The sequence below is a fragment of the Rhyacophila brunnea genome, unplaced genomic scaffold (genome assembly GCF_057557595.1).
Source record: "Rhyacophila brunnea isolate RB1 unplaced genomic scaffold, BYU_Rbru_1.0 scaffold_2, whole genome shotgun sequence".
Taxonomy (NCBI): domain Eukaryota; kingdom Metazoa; phylum Arthropoda; class Insecta; order Trichoptera; family Rhyacophilidae; genus Rhyacophila; species Rhyacophila brunnea.
The window spans coordinates 31,550,013-31,571,980 of record NW_028232859.1 but is presented as its reverse complement, the minus strand read 5'-3'; the positions used below and the strand labels follow the sequence as shown (position 1 = coordinate 31,571,980).

At 30.6% G+C, this 21,968-nt stretch overlaps 1 protein-coding gene across 2 annotated transcripts in view; it reads right to left on the bottom strand.

Annotated features, from left to right (window-relative positions):
* Positions 1–21,968, bottom strand: part of LOC147072188 (uncharacterized) — a 117,096-nt gene that overhangs the window by 5,127 nt on the left and 90,001 nt on the right. The window contains exon 3 of one of the 2 annotated variants that reach the window (XM_085946423.1): positions 21,105–21,366. In XM_085946423.1, the coding sequence (XP_085802549.1) occupies positions 21,105–21,306 (202 nt within the window). In that variant the 5' untranslated portion in view covers positions 21,307–21,366. Of the gene's footprint in view, positions 1–776; positions 853–21,104; positions 21,367–21,968 lie in introns of those variants that run through there. The other variant, XM_085946425.1, reaches the window with a different exon arrangement.

Sequence of the window (21,968 nt, the reverse complement as noted above, 5' to 3'; positions counted from 1 at the left end):
ATATATTTTTTAACGATGAAAAACATAAAACTAAAATTCTACTTAATTATATAAAAAAAATAACTTAGGCGGTAGGCCCTATGGCATGCCATTTCTAATTTAAAATATACGCAACTTGACATTACATTTTAAAACATGTACATACATTAAAAACTTTAGATGATAACAGAATAAATTAGAAAAACTTTCGGGTAGATTAAAATTAAGTTACTTAAGTAGGTAAATATTTCAACTTTTCATATATATTTTTAACGAGTAAGTACTTACGTTTAGTTAAAATAATGTACTTACTTGTTTTAATATTCATAAGAGTTATGTTTGATTTACAAAATCATGGGTAGATACCACCTAATAAATATCATATTAGGTATATAAATCGTTTTCGGAAAAAAGACTGAAGTTTTGAACACTCAGTTACTTATAAGTTATATTATTAAGTATGTCCAAAAGAAAACACTTTATTCAAATAAGGTAAGAAGGTATGTGCCTATTTAAGTTTTAAAACGCTATTCTGTTAATTATGAATGTATGTCAATGATATTATAACACTAGTCAAACATCCTTCAGTATTTTAAAATTACGCCGTATATGTTTACAATCAGATAAGGTGTTATCAAGATTCTTTTTCCACACGAAGAATTCGTTATAACCGGCTGAATGCAAATTTATGTAATAGAATTCTATAATATGCATATAGTTCCAATATACCTATATGTCTGCACTATGCACTAATTCAAGAGAGAAAATAATATAATATATATAATTCCTCAACTCACACTTCGAAAGCCTTAATTTTATCATTCTGATATATGTATAATAGAACAAACACTTAGCACACCATCACTGGTCAGGATATGTAGACAAACTGAATAAAATAATAGTTAATGTATGGATGAGTTTTAAATTCTTCGAATGATTAGTAATGCGGTTAAAAGACTCCATATACGTACTTGAAACAGTGATTCAAAATAATATTATATTGATGCGATTGAACATTTTTAACTGAGGTGCTTTAGTTAGGTAGATTATTATAATATTATTTATAATATTATCATGCATATAAGGAGATTTGCTCTTTAGGATAATATTTTGTTTCTCAGAATCAAAGGTTACACTAGTGTTTACTACAATAGTGTTTTAAATAGATTTTAATAGTTATATTTATTGATAGGTATTTCTTTTTTTATAACATGTTTTCGACAAATTGATATATATTCATTCGGTATTGCAATCCCTAGATAAAATAAGTCATTGTTCCCAAATTAAGATAAATTAAGTAAGTACTTATACAAAACCAATAAACTTTTGTATAAAATTCAGACTTGCTCGAATATCACACAAAAATGGTCCGCGTGTCACTTAAGTGACACGTGTGACATAAGTTCGCTATCCCTGTCATCACATATTATGAAGATTTAAAATATTGTATTACTATCTACTTACCTATATGTATCTATATAATATTATTATGTTATTAGCACTTATTACAATTATATACAATGGCTTTTTGTACAATAAATTATATTGTGATATTCTCGTGATACGGATGGTGTAAACTGTACATGATATTAAAAAAAGAATAAAAACGATGCTATATTTTTTTATTTATTTGTTAGAAGATCTAAAACTTGCGTTGCAAAATTTGATGAGACAATCATAATAATCTCCCACTATTCAGACTACGAGGTGCTATTATGAGACAGGAAACGTGGACAAACGTGCACAGGATGTACTGTGACGATTCGCAATTTGGTTTCTGGCTGATGAATCAGTGATGTTTAAAAATAGCATTTATGTTGGTTACTAATATTGGAATAAAATGTGTTGATAAGGATAAGTCAATGTAAAAAAATAATTAGTCTTGAGGCAACTAGGCAATCAATATTTTCAATAATCTAAAGCGTGCATTCTTACTGACTGCGACACTGATAATATTATATTGATACAGTGGTTTTCAAATGTTTTCACCAAACGGCACTGTTGGTGTACAAAAATTGTTTCACAGTGATCTAAAACATTTTGTTCTTTCTTAACTTTACTGAACTGTTATTTGAAAAATTTCTTTTCAGCAGCACATTCAAGATTTGTCAGGGGAGGCGAACCTCCTTATGATTATTTACCAAAAAATGTATGTGATAAATAATGTGCCAATTGTCTTTTTAATTACCCAGTACCTAATAAAGACTGACCATTAAATTAAAAATGCATTTTCAGCCGCAACTATAAGGAAAAAGCAGTTTATTCCTATGTTGTTATCGCCTGACGAAAACAGCTTCCAAACGTATACAACAAAATAAATACAACGTCTAGAAATATTTTTTCGATCAGCCTGTGGTGCCCCGGGAGAAAAGATCTGATATTTTTTATTAGAAGAAATTGAGCCTACATTGTAATTGTAAATTTTAACTAACTGTCAAAATACTATCATTTCATTATTTTAACAATTCACTGAATAAAATAGGAAAAAATATGTATATACTTACATATTTATGAAAATACATAGGAATGAAATAGATTAGGCAAACTATATAAAAATAGAGATTATCAGCATTAAATTTGTATTGTAATGAATTGAAATCAAGCAAAGTCTATATGGACAATGAATAAAATCATAACAATTACTTTTATTTACCTACTGTCACTATAAAACCCAATGAGGAGCTGTACATACTTTATGAGAGTGTAAAGATCTCGTGGCGTATGAAAACGACTGCGCTGAATCGGCCATGCACATAGAATACCGGAGGATTTACTAGCAAGGCGGGCTACGTACGCAACCCCCGAGGGTAAGAGAAAACCTGGACGGCCGAATTTGAGATAGCTGGACTGCGCCACAGGACATTTAAGAATGTTCGGTCAAAGCAATTGTAAAGTATCGACGAAGTTTTTGAAGGAGGCCAAGACCCGCCAGGCCAGGCAAATTCATAAAAGACGTGATTTCCGCAATACAATAATAATATAGCACAAGCAATACAAAATATAGAATAGTTTCCTTGACCTGTTAAGTTAAGAAAATAAGTTCCATAACAAATAAACCAAACAATAAAATAAGCATAATGGGTGGGATTTCGGATAGTGAGTAGTGTTTACTGAGTAGTGAATTGAGAGAGCAATCTCTAGAAATGGAGAGATTATGTTGTATTTATTTCCCAAGGGAAGTTCTTTTTCATTGTATATGATGTCGTGAAAAGCGTTATTGCCTTTTATACGGGATAACTAAATGGGAGAATAAAAACAACAAACGAATAGGTAAGTATTATGAAGAAAAAGATCGTCTAGCCGCTAGCGTTTATTTTTAGTGATTAATCAGTAATCACATTATATTATTTAAGGATAGGTACACCAATATATATTATTATCAATCATATAAGATAAATGATATAACATAACGTGACGTGGTGGTAAATAGTTAGATATGGCTTTGCCGAGTCTTTCTAAATAATAATAACGTGACAGTTTTCAAAACACTACAAGATCATACTATTACGTATTCTTTTAATATGTAAATATAGTTTGCTGTATTAGTTTCCTGTTCATTAATTATATGTAAATTCGCACAATAGCTTCATCTAACCTCATCCAGCCAATATATACATATTGTAATGTTCCGATATAGTATTATATACCTAGTATTTATAATATAAATATTATAATATTCATATTATAATTATTAATCATAATAATGTATCAAAAGTAAATTGTAAAAATATATTTACACAGATTAGTATCTATTATATATGTTTAGAAATATTTTTCCTAGTTTGTAGAGTTCGTAAAAATTAAAGAAATTTCTCAGAATAAATGACCGCTACTATAATTTAATAGAATTCAATGTTGATATGCGGTAACGAACAACTAAAGCTATCGATGGGTGGCTTTAAGACGCCACAGCAGGAAGACGCCGTCTCCGGCGGCCACTGACATTCTTGGCGTCGCATTGTGACGGGATCCTGAGGTTACCCTAGATATTATTTACAAAAGATTTTACAATTTAAAAAAATGTTTATCTTATAAATACATACCACTGTGATTGTTTCAGTGATTAATTGTTATAGATTAAAAGGGCAAAGTTAATAAGTAGAAAATAAAAGTACCTAGTTAATAATGTTATTCTAAGGTTGCCCTTATATGGAAAACCACACGTCTCGACCACTTTCCATCCTATATACACCACGCTACATACGATTCACTATATTCCAGTGTTGCGATCTTTATGTCACCGAATTATATATATAGTACGCGGTCCAAGAAATTATAGTATTTCGGCGAAAATTATAGTACACGTTGTTATATTATGTGACAGTGTGCAGTGACGTCCCTATACAAAATGCCGCCCCTTGGTAGCACCAAAATGCCGCCCCATTTTTTTATACAATATTTTTTATCATCTTTTCATGAGTCCAATATCTAACAAATATGTTGAATGGATACATTAATAACAAAATATATACTACTAATGTTTATATAAATTTAAATTCATAAATATTATTCCCCCAAAAGTGGGGATTTTTTTGACATTAGTGTTGAGTGGCTTAATTGGCTGTATTTTGAGGAGTTAAGGGCCATCCTTGTCGCTTTTCTTCTACATAAAACTTGGCAACATTTGTAATGATATTTTTAGCCTGAGATCGTAAAGGTTAAGGCATTATTAAATCGATATTCGATATAATGACGACGCGACACTTCGACTGTAATAATTATTCACACATCTGCACAATGTCATTTTTGGTCACCAAGGACGTTGAAGGGCAACGGAAGTAAACTAGACATTGCGAACCAGAGAAAAATTTACAGTCATGTTAGATCTTTTATGTTAATTAATATTACATACTGTTTCCATCCAGTGAACTGAATTTTTAATTATAGATATTTTCGTTATTACTAAGTTTAGGTAGCTATTTCTATATATACCAAATGATTCTCCTCATTTTCCGCCCTTCGAGTAGCTGCCGCCTCCAAGCGATGCTCAATCTGCCTACCCCCACGGAGCGTCACTTTGAAAATGTATAGGTTTTTTACTTCTCACCAAAAAAACAAATTCGAGAACAAAAAACAACAAATTCGAGAAATTCCGAGACTCTTCTTTTATTTTAGGAACCTCTTCCTACCAAAAACGCTCACCTACCGACGAATTCAAGAAATGTCAGTTTGATCCAAAGTCAAGGGCTTTTTTTTATGTTTTTCGAGCAATTTCTTTCCAGGTTTTCCAAATTTTCTGTTATTGCGAAATTATAGTACATTGCACCAATTTATAGTACGGAAATATCGAAATTTTAGTATTTTTGCTCAGTCGAAACTTCACAATTTAATTCTAACAATGTACAAAATAGAATAAATATTATTTAAGTATATGGATTCTTATGAAAGTGGGACTTTTTAAGACATTGAACTGATATATGGCATACATTCTGAACAGCAGTCATGTATGGCAAACCTGGTGGATGACGAAAAACATGAAAAAAGTGCTGGACACATTCGACCAGAACTTGCTATGTGGTGTCTTCAGATCCGTGAATGATATTATTGTCGTTGTACTTATAGACAGATAAACAACAATAAAAATTACTCTCAGGAAGCCGAAAGGTAAGTAAAGAGCTAATTAACCTATGTGGAGGCAGGGATAGTGTCGAATCAGCAGTGGCTTTGGATAATTCTGTATTGATGCACATGCTAGGATGAGGCCACTACGCGGAAGTTGCAGCCCCAGGAAGATGAAGAAAAACTTGGCAAAAACAAATCATATTGTAATTGTCAGAAATATAATAATATGGTAAATATTATTATATATGTATCTACCTACAAACATACGATTTCCAAAAAAGGTAAAGTTTAATTTTGGTAACCTAACTTGGGTAAGTGGCAGTGAAAAAACATAATATTGAGTATTTTTTAAAATAAGATTCATTAGATAGTCATTATCGAATTAATTTACTGTAAATATTCAAGAAAGATGCTGTTACACGCATACCGCAGTATAAGAATGTGACGTTTTGTTCGTTTAGTACACGGGTTGAAAAAGAAGTTTGTATTCCAGCTGAAGAATTTAAACAAATGACCACTGTCCTGAAAATAATTAAGCAGCAGAATTCAATTGAAAGGAATTTGCTTCTTGTCTTGTGTCCATTGCGAAACTTAATTGCGCTAAACACAGCATGAGCGATGTAAGAAAAGACATTCCATTGCTTTGAAATACTTCGATATTTAAAAATAATGACTTATTTACCGTTTTATACTAAACATTATAATATTTGTCTCGAATTATATATCTGTATGTCTATTAAGCTGTACATAAGCTGTCTGTCTTTGACGCACGTATATTTGCATGAGTTTGCGTCTTTGTTGCGCGATCGCAACCTACATAAAACACCCACAATGGATCACTCTCATGCGCGCTGAACTCAATCGCTTAGTCATGTACATACATGCATTTCGCTCACAAGCTTACACGCGTCAAATACACCAGGCTTATTGAAATAGATACATACCAGAATTGGTATTTGCTTATATTATATTAGCGTTAGCTAAATAGTAGGTAAATATTATTGATCACATTGACACGAATTATGACAGGTAGCTTTGCACCTGGTATTATTTTCTACTAATTAATAATATCATATTATCATTATATTTCATAAAATAAGAATTAGTTTAAAAATGATTCCTACGATATTGAGGTTAAATCTTCAAATGCGCAATCAATTGGTAAAGTTATTATGAAGTAAACATCTACAAATTTTGATTATAAAATTAAAATTAACTACAAAGTGTTCTCCCTCTTCGTAGTGGATATTCCTCAGTGGTGAGAGTCATGTTCCGCACTGATTAGAATATCTCCTCTACACTGAGCGATTCCTTCGTGTACGAACTACGCACCTCCGAAGGCCAGTGGTAGAAATAAGTCATTGGTTTCTTTCACTCGCTAATTTCAGCGAGTCAGGAACCACGCGTTCTAATTTTTCTTCGATTTTGCCGGTGGCTAGATTATAAATGATCCTGCGGACAACATGACAAAAGAAATCGAGTTTGCATGTAACGCCTAAAGCCTATTCTGTGTTTGCATCTTCTCCAGAATAAAGACATAAGTGTGCTTGGCCATCTCTGGAATTCTCGAGTATCTTTGTCTTCAGTGGCCACGTTTACAAGGCGTGAATGCATATACGGATAATGCTGGCGATAGTACCAATAGTCTTTTAGTGTGTCTAGTTATATTTTCAAATGGTTGGGCTAATTCTATCTAGCATACATAGCGGGTTTTGCTATTCTCTAGGCTCTAGATCCTAATAGGATATGCCTAATAGTGTGTAATAAAAATATGTCGTTGCTCTAAAGATTGTATGCAAAAGAGAGTTCAAAAATGATCTTTAACTTGGTGCTAACATTAATTATAACGTTACGAGTACGTCCTAAATAGAAAATGCAATAAAATAATGCAGAGAAAAAAAATATAGGTACGTATCCACCGAACTAGGTACTGAAGTAATTAGGCAAAAATAGCTGGGCACCTATTATATTATATTTGCGTGTAGTAAATTATTGAAGGTTTTCTGATACTACAATAATTATATAATCGTATAATTAACACGTAGAAAAAAGTTCACGAAAAACATCTAAGTATAAGAAGTTTGCGGAATATATTTTTTATACAGATCTTTGAAGTAAGTATGCATATTTTTTCTAGTTACAGACGATTTTTTTATGAAATTACATCATAAGAATATTGTTTTGGCATGTAATATCTTACCACAGAGAGAAGATTTAATTTTGTAAGCACCTTTGTTGTACTTATTGACAAAATTGCATTAAAATATTCAGATTTTTATTTTTCTTTGCTACACAATATGATTACGAATTATGAGGTTTGTGGTTTCCGGTACTGTAATTCTGTGTATAGTATTATTATGTTTTCAAATTGCACAAAATAAATGATCAACTTATGACTAAAAAATATTCGCAGATAAGAAGGTGATTCATCGAGTTGTATTTTTTAGTAAATAGTTTTGCCCGAGACAGTCGTCAGTCTACCATGTAAGATAATATTATTTACTCATTTTTGTGGTACCAAAAATTGTATTGGTTATAGACAGTACAAAGAATAGACAAATTACTCACAGCAATAATATTAATAAATTAGCTATTGGTTGTATTTTTTACTATTAGTACATAATAAAATATTGAATAAAAATGTTGAATAAAATGTTTAAAAGAGTACGTCCTATTCCACTATGCAAGTTAGTAGTAATTTAATGTGCTCATCTTGAGGATAATAATTGAACCAGACGGCATTTTGTCTTTTTAGTGACGTCACATAATTTGCAGACATTGTAGCACATGTGTCAACACTTTTTATTTGATTTTAATTATAATTTAATTTGCTTACAGTCGCATGTTGACTTTCGTACTATACAAAGGTATCAATGACAAAGTGTGTGGGAATATATTAAAGAATAACAAATGAATTTTAAATGGCATTTTTGCAGTGTCTATTTACACAAATGATATTTTTAAAACATTTATCAATACAATGTGTTTACTTTTTTGCGATTCTCAAAGCTGAAATCCTTTTACTGAGAAAAATGGACAATAATTCTTCTGAATATGAAATACGAAATATCGATGCAAATAAAGTCAATATAGGTATGTACTTATGTACATAAATCATTTCTAATGTCTAACAGATAATAAGCAGCCCACCTAAAAGATAAATACTGTGTTATACAAATCCATATTATAATATTGAATAGGTATGTGCATACATGCATAGAACTGTTATAGATCTTTATTCAATAAATAATGTTTATTAGTACTTTTGAAAGAAAGTTTATTGCCAAATTTTACAATTACTCGGAGAATTAATTTAACAATTAATTAGGTAAGTATATATTTTTTTAAAGTATGCTTTAGAAAATATGAAAGTTTACGGCAAATTCAAATAACTGCTAATAACACATTACATTATAATATCACCATGGATGATCCTAAGAGGATGATTTGGGCCAAAACATAGTGTAGGTTGCATTAACCCTTTCAATACCGGCAAAAAAAAGAGATTTTTGTTTTTACGATAAATATCCACTAGCCACTGCCTCCTAGCCACTGGGTTCAAACATAATATACTTATTGAAAAAAAACCACATGTGAATTTTGCCAGACTCGGGACCCACGACAGTAAGTATACACGTTGCCCCGCTCGGCGATCGTGTTGGCAAAAATAATAACTTTTGCATTAAACTTAAATTAATTAATCTACGTAGTATCAGTTACATAGTTTTTATTTTTATTAGTTTTTTTATTAGTTTATTTTTAGTTTTTGTGGGTTGTATTATTTTACCCGATATTTAACAGTATTATTTTTTGTCACACTAATTTGTAAATTGCTAACATTTAAAGATAATAGATAGGTAATAAACATAATTATTCTATAACACTCTAGAGTCTAGACTGTTAAATTTACGTAAGTATGGGAAATTTTAGGCACCCACAACCGCTACAGCATTCTTCGAATTAAGCAGTTAACCTACCTATCCAATCTAAAATATCGAGGGTATACTTGCAGAATGCATTAAGTGAGTTTTTGCTGTTTTTCTGTTTTAAATGCCAAAATTCTTAGAATTTTACGCTCTACGTTCTGGTAAAACGCACTAAGTCATAGGATATACTGGTAAGAAAATAGACACTGCATTAAATCATATTGTTATGTTTTTATACTGACAGAAAGCATTATATGACCTATAATGCGTTCTGTGTGTACAAAATACAGGACTTGTAACATGGCATATGCATTAAGTGTGACATAATGCATTCTGTCAGTACAAATTTTGTCAATAGATGTCACCATAGGGCATAGGCCATACCTTTGCAATTTTAATTCATCTGTCTTTAGTGATTAGTGAAACAATACATTGAACCATTTGAAGAATTTATTAGAATGGCTTCGTCTCAAAGAGCAAAACATAATATATTAAAGATGTGTTGGATGTGTTCTTATGATCGCAAAAAAGATTACATTCTAAAAAATGTGGAGATTAAAATTCCCGTTGATAGAAAACCAAGGAATGAAAAAAGGAAATCCAGACAAAACTAAAGAGTTACTTATTTCTTTTTCAAGAGTGGACAAAAAGTCAGAGTCTGAAATTTTTTTTTTAGAGTACTTTACACATTTCAAATAGATCAGTAATTAACGCATTTAAAGGACAAGAAGACGTGGGAGTACAGTTTACGTTACACGATCGTAGAGGTAAACATCCCCTTATTCACAAAACAAGCAATGAGAATTTAATCCATATAAAGTCTCACATAGAATCCTTCCCGTTTATGGAGAGTCACTACACGAGAAAGGACATAGGTATTATATATAAGGTAATATTTAGACAGTAAATTAACAATTTGCAAAATGTATAGCCTGTGTAAAGACTATTGCACAGAAAAAGGCGTATCACCATTGACACAGATAACCTATCATAGAGTGTTCTGCAAAAATTATAATTTATCGTTTTTCAAACCAAAAAAGGACCAGTGCATATTTTGTTATAAATACAAAGTAAGTTGCCCCGAAGACAACATCATAATTTAAGGGGATTTTCAGAGTCATTTGAAAAGGAAAAATGAATGTCATTCTGAAAAAGAAAAAGATAAGGATATGTCAAATAATGATTCCTTATTCATGACTGTAACATACGATCTTCAGAGTGTGTTACATATTCCATCCACAGAGGTTTCACTGCTCTATTATAAAAGAAAATTAAATATGTTTAACTTAACTATTTACGAAGGTCCAAAGCCGAATAAAGGATTTTGTTTGGCTTGGACCGAAATAAATGGAAAGCGAGGGAGTTGCGAAATAGGAAGTTGTCTCATGTGGTATCTCAAGCAGCTTCCATCGAGTGTAACTGAAATATCTTTCTTCTCCGATACATGCGGAGGCCATAATAGAAATTTGCAAGTATCTGCTCTTTTCTTGAATCTATGGAATGCGATTCTATGCATAGTGCCATAGAAAACAGGCAAAAGTTTGCGTCGATTTATTGTGCCAATGACTAAATGATTTTTGAATGTCTCGTTTCATTTAAAAAAAGAAACCATACGAAGCAAACGAGCTAAAATATACTGACTTTTATGACCTCAAATTTTTATCGAATCAGTTAATAAAAACTTGGCGTAAATTTGCTAAAAATGAAATGTCTTAAATATGAAAAGGAAAAACCATTTACCATTCAATATAAATATAATTTTAGTGATGTGTACGAAACAATAAGCATTTTAAAAATTAGAAATGCTTCGCGTATCAACCAAATTTGTTTTGTAGAAATTGAAAACATTCCACAATTATAATATAAAAATCCATTAAAAATAAGTTTTGCCAAAAAAAAAGGATTTGTGTGAAAAAAGTGTAATACTGGACATTTTTCATTGGTGGTTTCAACAATTATCTGCCGAGAATAACAGCCATCCAGACTTACTTCCGGAGCCCGATATAAATGATTCCGATGCCGAAAACGACAAATAATATTGAACATTCTTTTTTTTAATATTAATACTGATACTAATCTAATTGTTTTCATGAATAAGTGCAATGTGCAAGTGCAAGGAAATGCAAAGAATGTCAATCAGAATTAAGGCTAGTCGTAATATGTAGCATACTATCCAATCTGCATACCCTTCAGAGAAATGTTATTGTAGTTTACGGTGAATAATTTAATTAAAAAAAAATCTGTTTAAAAATTATTGCGATTTATTATTATTTTCATTGTATTTTTTCTATATTTCTCTAATTTGAAATAAATAATGTTATTTTCATTAAAAATATTATTTTTATTTGTATTATTATGTACCAATCTAATCATTAACATAAAAAAATATAACAATAATGCATTGTCATTTATCTAATAATATGTCAAAGTTAGCGAATAGTTACTGACAGAATGCATTATGTCAGCGGTCACATTACATTTACATTTTTAAAAAAATATCCATACAACCTATCAACATCAAATCTTATGTTTTGTATGCCAAAAGGGTTATTCTTTATAATGTAGAAAAAAAATATATAAAACATAAAACATTCTACGTGGGAGAAAGCTTTGAAAAAAAAATTATGCTATTAATGCGATTATCTCAGAACTTGTTTTAATGACTTAATGCTTTCTGTCAGTATACCCTCGATATGTAAACTAATAAAATCAAATTAAGCATTCGTTAAATATGACTAATAATATTGTTCAAGTTGATTCAATATTGTGGAATAAGACATGTAATTCAACTAAGTGTGTAATTAACTAAATATTTTATTTATATATTTAATATTTTTATTAGTAAAATGTTAACTGTTATAGTATGTAAAATAACTTATGCGACAAATATAGTTCATAGTTATATTATTTATAGTAAATAATTATATATTAAATAAAAACAATATTTAATGAATGTAAAATACTAATGAAAATCGTGATTATTTTTTTTATTAACAATTAATCGGTACATCTTAAATCGAAGTGATTAGCATACTATTGTAAGAAATGATTATATGATGTAATTAACACATTTTTAATACGAACCTCAATCTAAATCAAAAACTGTGTTAAGGTGACCAGTATTATTCGTTTGTTTAAGTTTATATTATTTTCGTCTTCTTTATGTCATAAATTGTAAATTTTACGAGAAGGGTTATAAAGACACGTGATTAATTAAAAAAAATATTACTACAGTGCACCTGCAGTCAATAACTAATATATTTATTTTTATCAATGCTTTATAAAATACTTCAATTGGTTCCAAGTGAAAAAAACTACAAATTTGGCTCACATTATTCATAATGATATTGTAATATATTCGTAATACTGGTAAATTTAATAAGAAATATTTTTTTTTGTGAAATATAACAAAATATAATATTAAGTTATAGCTACAACGCAAATGTGCCTTACTCAAGTCTTATTGAGATTTTAAAGATCCTATAATAACTCTGATCTATCTGGAATAATACTCGTTTATACATAATATAGTTAAAAGCTCGTAAGGACGTCGGAAGCTCGGATCGGTGACGCCGCGACGTTACGCCCCCAATTTTTCCTCACTCAAGTTTCATGCTTCTGGGGAAATGGTTAACGAAATTAATTTGATTTCAGTATTCCGAGCTTCATAAGTGCTCTGAAACCAACACTACAAGTGAAACGGGTCTGGCGTGTTAAAAAAGTATTTTTAAGATAAAAAAAACTTTTAAAATTGTAAAAACACTTAGGTATAACGTTAATTTATTTTACGACAAAAAGTATTAGTAATTGAAATTTAATACTTAGGAATGAAAAAAATATACATACAGATAGCTTGTTTATATTAAGTATATTATTAATTTACGAAGAAATTAAATGTAGAATTTTCGTTATCTGGAAATTAATTTTAAATTTACGAATTATGTAGCAGGTACTACTGTCATTTTAATTTAGGTACCTACCCAATTTGTATGTCACCTACATTTGCATAGAATACATTATAATATATAGGTATTATTAATGTGATATTAATAAATATATTAAATTGAAATCATGAATAAATCATCATGCCGAAATTATGAACGTCTTACTTATAATAGACACGAAGGGAAATATTTATATACAAGGCAGCAGTGGAGAAATATGGAGATGAAGGTAGGCTATTGAGATCCGAAATACATAATATAAGATAGTGAGGAACCTACAAGGACAGTGATGTTATGGATTAATAAATACATTGCAGCCAGTCTTCTATTTAATGGCTGATGTATCCGAGTATTATCTTTAACGGGGGGGGGGGGGGTTTAGTTCGTAAGACGACCATGCTACCGTGTTGGCACAACGTATAAGTAGCTGTATAGTTTAATGTTTAATCCAACATTGATAGATTTTTATAGTTCAACAATATTGTTAAGAACATACTTAAAAGAAATTAAATGTGTCAGATAATACATAATACAGTGCATATTGTTATAAACTTGGTAGATGTGCTACATAAGATTATTTCCATATTATGATTATTATAATAACATGGAGTAGGAAATTGCCACACACGTCTTTATAAAATTTATCAGCGTAAAAAATCGTCTTTGAAGGTTTTCACGTATCACGTGGCGGAAATGATAATATGCCAAAGGTAGCAAAGCATGAATTTACATATACACTTGTTGGAAGCTAAAATAGTCGGAAAATTATCTGGCTTGAACAGTGGTGTCCAATAAAATAAGATTACAAAAACGTCGTAAATGAACGTTGGTTCAGAATGAACAATATACGTATAACATCTCTTATTTTACGTTAAGCCTGGAATTATGACAATTATCAAATTATAAATTTTCCGGCACACTGAAAAATATTTGTCTATATACCTAGCTATAACTTATTTGAAACTCTTGAATTAATATACACATAAAAATAAGTAAAATGAGAAAATCGTAATAATATGTAGTATGATGAAAAATACGAAAATGTATTTTTCATATCAATTATTAATAGTCGTGTGGTAGATACTAATGTTTACCAATTAAAAGTATATTTTAGAAGTAAAAAAAATGCAGAGTTGATTATTTTAGAGAACATTTGAAAATATCGATGCAAAATCCAGTCGAACAAGTATGTACAGGTATTTCCATACTAGTGCTAATAAATCTTAGATAGGGTCAGAATTAAAATACCGACTAAACATTGAAATTTCCAACTGTAGTTTACCTATTTTTTTCCTAAGAATAATCTCAAATTTAGACAGGTAAGTACGAGGGTGGGTCAATAAGTCCTTAGAAAAGCCGACAGGTGGCGCGACTAGTACTGTAAGCGGTTTGTTTTCATGCAGCGGCACTACCGATTCAGTATGCTGCGAAGTTTCAATCAGATTGGTCGGGTTGTTGTTTTTTATTTTCGTAAAAAAAAAATTGCGTGTTTACAAAAATGAAGAAAATTGAGTTTAGAGCTGTTATTAAACATTTTAATATAAAAGGGTTAACAGCAAAGGAAATAAAAAATGAGTTGGATTTAGTTCACGGCATATCTGCTCCTTCACTTGCAACTATTTATAACTGGTTAAATGAATTTAAACGTGGTCGTACATCAACAAAGGATGAACCACGCTCAGGACGTCCTGTAGAGGTGACTACACCAGAAATGATCAATAAAATCCACGATATGGTGTTAAGTGACCGAAGATTAAAGTTGAGTGAGATAATTGAGGTTACAGGGATCTCAAAAGGTAGCGTCATTTCTATTTTACATGACAAATTGGGCATGAAAAAAGTTTCTGCAAGATGGGTGCCGCGTTTGCTCACAGTCGACAATAAACGCAATAGGGTGGTGGCCTCTAAAGCCCTGTTGTCGCTCATGCAACGCAATCCGGATGAATTTTTTCGTCGCTTTGTGACTGTAGATGAAACATGGATACACCACTATACTCCCGAGACGAAAGAACAGTCAAAGCAGTGGATTGCGAAAGGCGAACCATGTCCAAAGAAGGCGAAAACCGTAAAATCAGCTGGTAAGGTTATGGCTACTGTATTTTGGGATGCACATGGAATTATTTTCGTTGACTATTTGGAAAAAGGAAAAACAATAACAGGGGATTATTATGCATCTTTATTAGACCAGCTAAAAAACGAAATTGAAGAAAAACGGCCTCATTTAAACAGGAAAAAAACCCTCTTTCATCAGGACAATGCCCGTGTTCACACATGTTTACGATCAATGGCTAAAATTGAAGAATTGAAGTTCGAATTGGTCGACCACCCACCGTATTCGCCAGATTTAGCCCCCAGTGACTTTTTCCTTTTCCCAAACTTAAAAAAATGGCTAAGTGGACAACGTTTTTTTTCAAATGAAGAAGTCATCGATCGGACAAATGTTTATTTTGAGGACCTTCCGAAAACTTATTTTTCTGACGGTTTAAAAAAAATTGAGAAACGTCTAACCAAGTGTATTGAGCTCCAAGGAGATTATGTTGAGAAATAAAAAAAAAATACAAAAATAAAAACTGTTTTAATGCTTTTTTCTAAGGAATTATTGACCCACCCTCGTATATTAATTTTATCAGTAGGAACATGTATATTTTCGTTTCTTATTTTACAAATAAATTTGTTACACATTAATAAAAAATAATTTTCATGATGAATTTTTGCTATAATTAGGGAGATGAACGCTCGAATACCGGGACAGCCTTCAGCAACGACACAATAGTAAAAAATAGGTGCATTAAAAGATAAAGAAAGCAGTAATATGTACCGAACTAATAATTAAAAATAATTATTATTTATTCAGAATTGTGTGGGATACGATGGACTTAACCGTTCATGCTGTATGAATGTCCAATTTAAAAAAATGAACTAGTAGCTAAACTGATAAAAATGTCATAAAATTTATTTTGTGTTAAGGCCTTCTAGCAACGCTTTACATAAGTTAACGACATATTATTATTTTTACACTGTGCTTATTGCAGTTTTTTGTCATTTGATAAAGAACAGGTAAATTATATACAAGGTCCCACAGAATGGCACGTCTTTGGTTCTTATTCGTCCCAAGGCGACACGGCTCATGATGACAAAATGGTACTGCAAGTATATTATGAAGGAAAGTGAAATTCCGCTCGATATATGAGTAGTAGTTAACTTTTACCTCACCCGACGATGTGGAAATTATAAACGAACCCTGTTATGTTTATATGCAGTCCAATTTTTCAAAGCAACACTATGCCTTTTCCGTTTTTTAGAATTTTCTATCTTGGCCGCCAATTGAATACGTTTCGTAACAATAATGATTATATTATACCAATATACAGTTCCATATCTACTAGTGTTACACAATATTTGGCAAAATACAATAAAAATATTTGGACCTATGATCGAATTGAAAGTTTTTATTTGCAGATTTATCGTTTACTCACTAATATAATTTAAGCTAATTTATTTATTACATTTTCTTTAAAACCATACCCGCTCGAGATGGAGTCTCACAATTTGGAGATATCTTAATATATTTTTAACTTATCTTAATATAAGAATAACTGTTATATATTATTAGTTTAGTATAAAACAATTTAATTATTTTCAATATTAAATAAAATAATGTAAATACCGTTTTAATATCCGCTTAAATTGGAAACTTTTGTTTGATTTAAGGCATTTGAAAATTTGTGAGATTAATAATATTATTATTATTACAATCTAATTTTAAAATTAGTATCTTATATTTTATATGAAAACAGTCACCTAACCTGAAAAATGCTATAGAGCTGCATGATACGTAGCTCAATGGCCTCAGGTGCTGTTGGTTATTCTGGTTGAGGCCATAAAACTTGCTGACTGGATACCAGTTTAGTCTCTAGGACATTATTTACCAACTTCATTTTTTTAGCTGACTTGGCCGTTTCGATCGATCAACATAACGCTTCGAAAAACATTAATATTCCGCTATATTGTCGAAATCACATCATACTTCACGGAAATCTATTCAATTTATATTACTTACGTCTTACACCATAACAGGATTTAGTTTCGGTGAAAATAATAATATCAGGAATTTATACCGAACCCTCGATTTAACAGGATAAAATATAATATTATAAAAGTGGTTATTTAACCGTATTTGGTAATATAAATATTTATTTAACCGTGTAATTTATATTTTAATTATTGGGTACATTAGCAGAATACGGATATTTCATAAAATTCTGGTAAGTACATTACTTACATAGTATGTGATATAAAATAAATTTTGCAAATATCAAAACTAAAATAAACTAGGTAGGTATATTATAAGTATGTTGTTAAATGGTGTAGATTTAAGTTAATACATAAAGTAAACTATTTCATTCAATATTTCGGTGTACCAATGGTGGTACATACATAATGATATAAAGAATGCTTGCTGCACCAAGCACACATACAATAGAACTATAAAATATATGTGTTTTTTAAACATCTGCCATTGGAATGTAATGCTTGATGAGCTATAAAGATGAATTCCTTCAGAGTGCATAAACAAGTTGCATTTTATAGCTGGCCACTTCCCTCTACCTATCTATTTTGATTTGCAACAGTAAAACTAGGGCCCCAATAAATTTAAGAGAAATATATATTATTATTTAGGAATAATCATTTGTAAATTCATATTAAACTTTTATCTTTTTTTTGAAAAAAAAAACTTTCATTGTAATCGTAATTTATAGGCATTAAATAAAAATATCGTTTATAATAATATATTATAATGACTTATTGAAAATTTGTAATGAAAATTGTACCTATCGAATGAAAGTAAATGTGTATTATGTTTAGTTACCCTGTTTTTTAATTTATTGTAGGATAGCGGTGGTTTATCTACGCATGGCACAAGTGAAAATTCTGCTAACACTCAAAACAGTAAATAGGTAGTTAGTTGTTGTTGAAGTGTTGTTGAAGTTGAAAATCAACTCGAATTCAAATGGTTTTTTTTCTGTATAAAAAAACTGATGGAAAAGTCTTTACGGAAGGAAAGATAAACAAACCACTTTCGACTTGGATTTAGGGTAGATTGTTATAGGGGGAATTAGAGCAGAAAGATGGCCTGCATTTAATTTTTTTTATTTTTTTTGGAAGAAAATCGCTCGATCGAAGTTATTAATAAAAATTATAATAAAATTGGTACCATACAACTAAAACTTTTTGGATTACCACCAGTTATTAAAACTTGTATAGTTTCATAAGTTGAATGTTCGAATAACATTGGTAGACGGTTTTAATTTATTAGTGTGACTTACTAAATATATGACTGCTAATCAATGCGTGACTGACATGTTTAAGTAGGTAGTTTATTTTTGTTATAATATTTATGTAAAACAAAAACATTATTTATAATATTATTTTCTGAAAAATAATTGAAGTAGCCCTGTGGGTCTATTCTATACTTATCGAACACTAAATTGATAAATATTATCAAACTTAGGGTAGGTTTGTATCAAAATATTAGCACTTATTGTAACAATTACACGAAGCCGGTTTTTATTGTTGCAATAAGTGCGATATTTTAACAGCAGCAAGATAGGTGCTGTTAAAATATAGCACTTATTGCAACAATAAAAACCGGCTTCGTGTAATTGTTACAATACGTGCTAATATTTTGATACAAACCTACCCTAAGTTTGATAATATTTTTCACTTTATCACTTTAGCGGTCGATAAGCATAGAATAGACCCACTGGTGCATTAGTCCATATTGGCATTGGAATGCCCTTGCGGTGGATGACATTTATTATCTTATGCACGCTGTGGGATTCGGAAAACTGTTAAACTTAGAAGACTATGTTTTAAGTTTAAATGTTTTAACAGTAAAACGTTCAGTACACGACAGCGTATATAACAAAATTAAAGTTTTACTGGAATACAAAATAATCTTCTAACAAAACGTTGGTTTAATGTTTAATTATTTCAGTAATGTAGCGTTCACTGTCAGTCATTGTCCTATGTCATTCCATTGCGGTCAAACGTCGTAAAGCCATTTGCATACGAATCACAATGCTAATGAAATTATTTGCAATTTAAAAAATATTAGTTTGCTGTAATGAAATCGAAATCCACACATTATATTCAGTTATGACGACATAGCCAGCGACACTTCGGCACGCGAGCTACTATATGGCACACGCCATAATGACCGCAATATAATTAGTGTCCATCTTTGGAATATGTTGCCCAATATCAAATTGCACCGATAATCGAAGTGGTTCGTAAACAATTTCTTAAATTATAAAATTTAGCAATCGATAAACATTTTTTTTGTTATGTATGGTGATCGATAAGTATTCTAATGCCCGATCGGTTTTAAATTTTAGAAAGTAAATTGCGTCATAGTAAAGTCAATACTCAAAATTTGTAGAGTACCGCGAAAAGATAATCGAGAAATTAAAGCCTACATTAAAATTTAATTCTCTTATGAGTTATGAATCTGCATATATAAGACATTTTATACATAAATATTATTTAATACCCACTTAATAATAATAACTATTAAAACCTATTTTTTTCTGAAGTATAATAAAAAATATGATTAAGATTGTTCGACAATACATTTATTAAGATGATTTTAGAAACGAAGCCAATTCCTGATACTAGAAACAAATACCAATCCATAGATTAAAACAATATACTTAATTATATTTATAATAAACTTTTTATACCTATTTACCTAATAATTCAGTAATCGGTATAGAATACCTTTTTAATTTAGTAATAGCTGCATTATCTCATTCATATTTTGTAATAAAATTATGTTCTCTCTTTACACTTTTGCTTACCATGGAGTAGGTACTTCAAAACATAGGTTACTTAAAAGTAGTGTATTATTCTTTTTAATTACTTTAATACACAGTAGGTATTTACCTATGTATAGCATAGTATTGTGCCGGAGTCAATAATGGTGTTTTGTTATATTGAATAGATGAAAAGAGTGTTGCACAATTTGCGTACAATAGTCAATACCTAGTCAGAAATGGATTCGCAATGGATCTTTGTGTTTTCGAATTTCATGTTTTTTCGTGAAAAATGTTGTTAATTTATATTAGGTACTGTGATGTAAGATTGTTATGTCATTATTTTGAATCTTTTAAATATATTACATAACGTCATGTTGAATTTACATTATTATCTTCACAAGTTTACGTATGTGTACGCAGGGTTGTAACCAGGGAACACAAAAATAAGTGGTTTACCTTCTGGTTATAGCTATAAAAGGTATCGTACCTTCTTAAGTGTAGAGAAATATGAGATAAACTTAAGTAGGTACATGTTAAAGAATACAATGTTACTTTTAATAAGTACATGTATTACAATACGTAGGTATATAAGTTTGTCGCTAAAATGAAACGCACACTCAATATTGGTAATATTTGTGAACATTCAGGCGGAGTTGTACTTCTTGCGTTTTATGGCCTGGCAGTCCATAAGTTATTAATCAAATTTGGTATCAATGTATTGGTCTATGGCGACTAGCTGTCGCACTTCTACCGTATTATCATGTTTTGTGGTTGTTTTACATATTCATTACCTGTCCTACACTTACACTGTCCTACACAACTTTTCATTGTGGCTGGATACAAATAAATTATTAAATACAAGTTTTTTTACTAACCAATCCGTGAACGTCTCGTGGTACGATTTGGGGTGGATACGGCCATTCCACTATCAACAGGACTCGGGGGTTGGGGGGGTAGTGTCGTCGGCAATGGTGGTGGCACAACACCCCTGGACAGTACCCCACTCTCCCCTCCGCTTCGAAGAGGTGACAGGCTGATGAGTCGTGGAGTTTCTCCGTTCCTCCTAAACCAGCGCATGACTTTTTAGAAGGTCCAAGACCTTGTCACTTGTGGACAGACAGCGCTCAGGAGAGAGACCTGAAAAAACATTAAAATCACTGTTAACAAGTTGTACACTTAAATTGCATACAATAATTTTCATAAGATGATGTAATAGTAGGGATTCCTCCATGGTCACTGTTTTGATAAAATTTGATACAATAATAATATGACTTCCTAAATCTTATTTTTTGTGTAAGATAGATCAAGATTTATTTTTCATTATTTTCGTGCTGGGATAAATAAATATTCAGTGAAATAAATTTTTTAGCTGGCATAGATTTTTCCAATCATGTTTTTGTAATTATTATAATTTATTGAAATTGAACGCATGAAAAATTTTAGTGCAGATCCACATTAACGTACATGTTGAGCGTAATAGCCGGGAAAGGGCGAAACTGAGAGGGTATTGCACGATTATACCTATACCCAATTTAAAATAGTCCCGGAATAATGCGATGTACATATATAATATTATCAAAATAGATTTGAAGTGAATAAAAAAAATAACTTTCTACGTATAGTACCTATGAATAGTAAAAATATTAGTATGTATATAATACTATACTAGAGTATTATTTCTTTGATATTTCGACGCAAACGTTTAGTATATTTGTGATAGGTTATAAAATAACTACTGC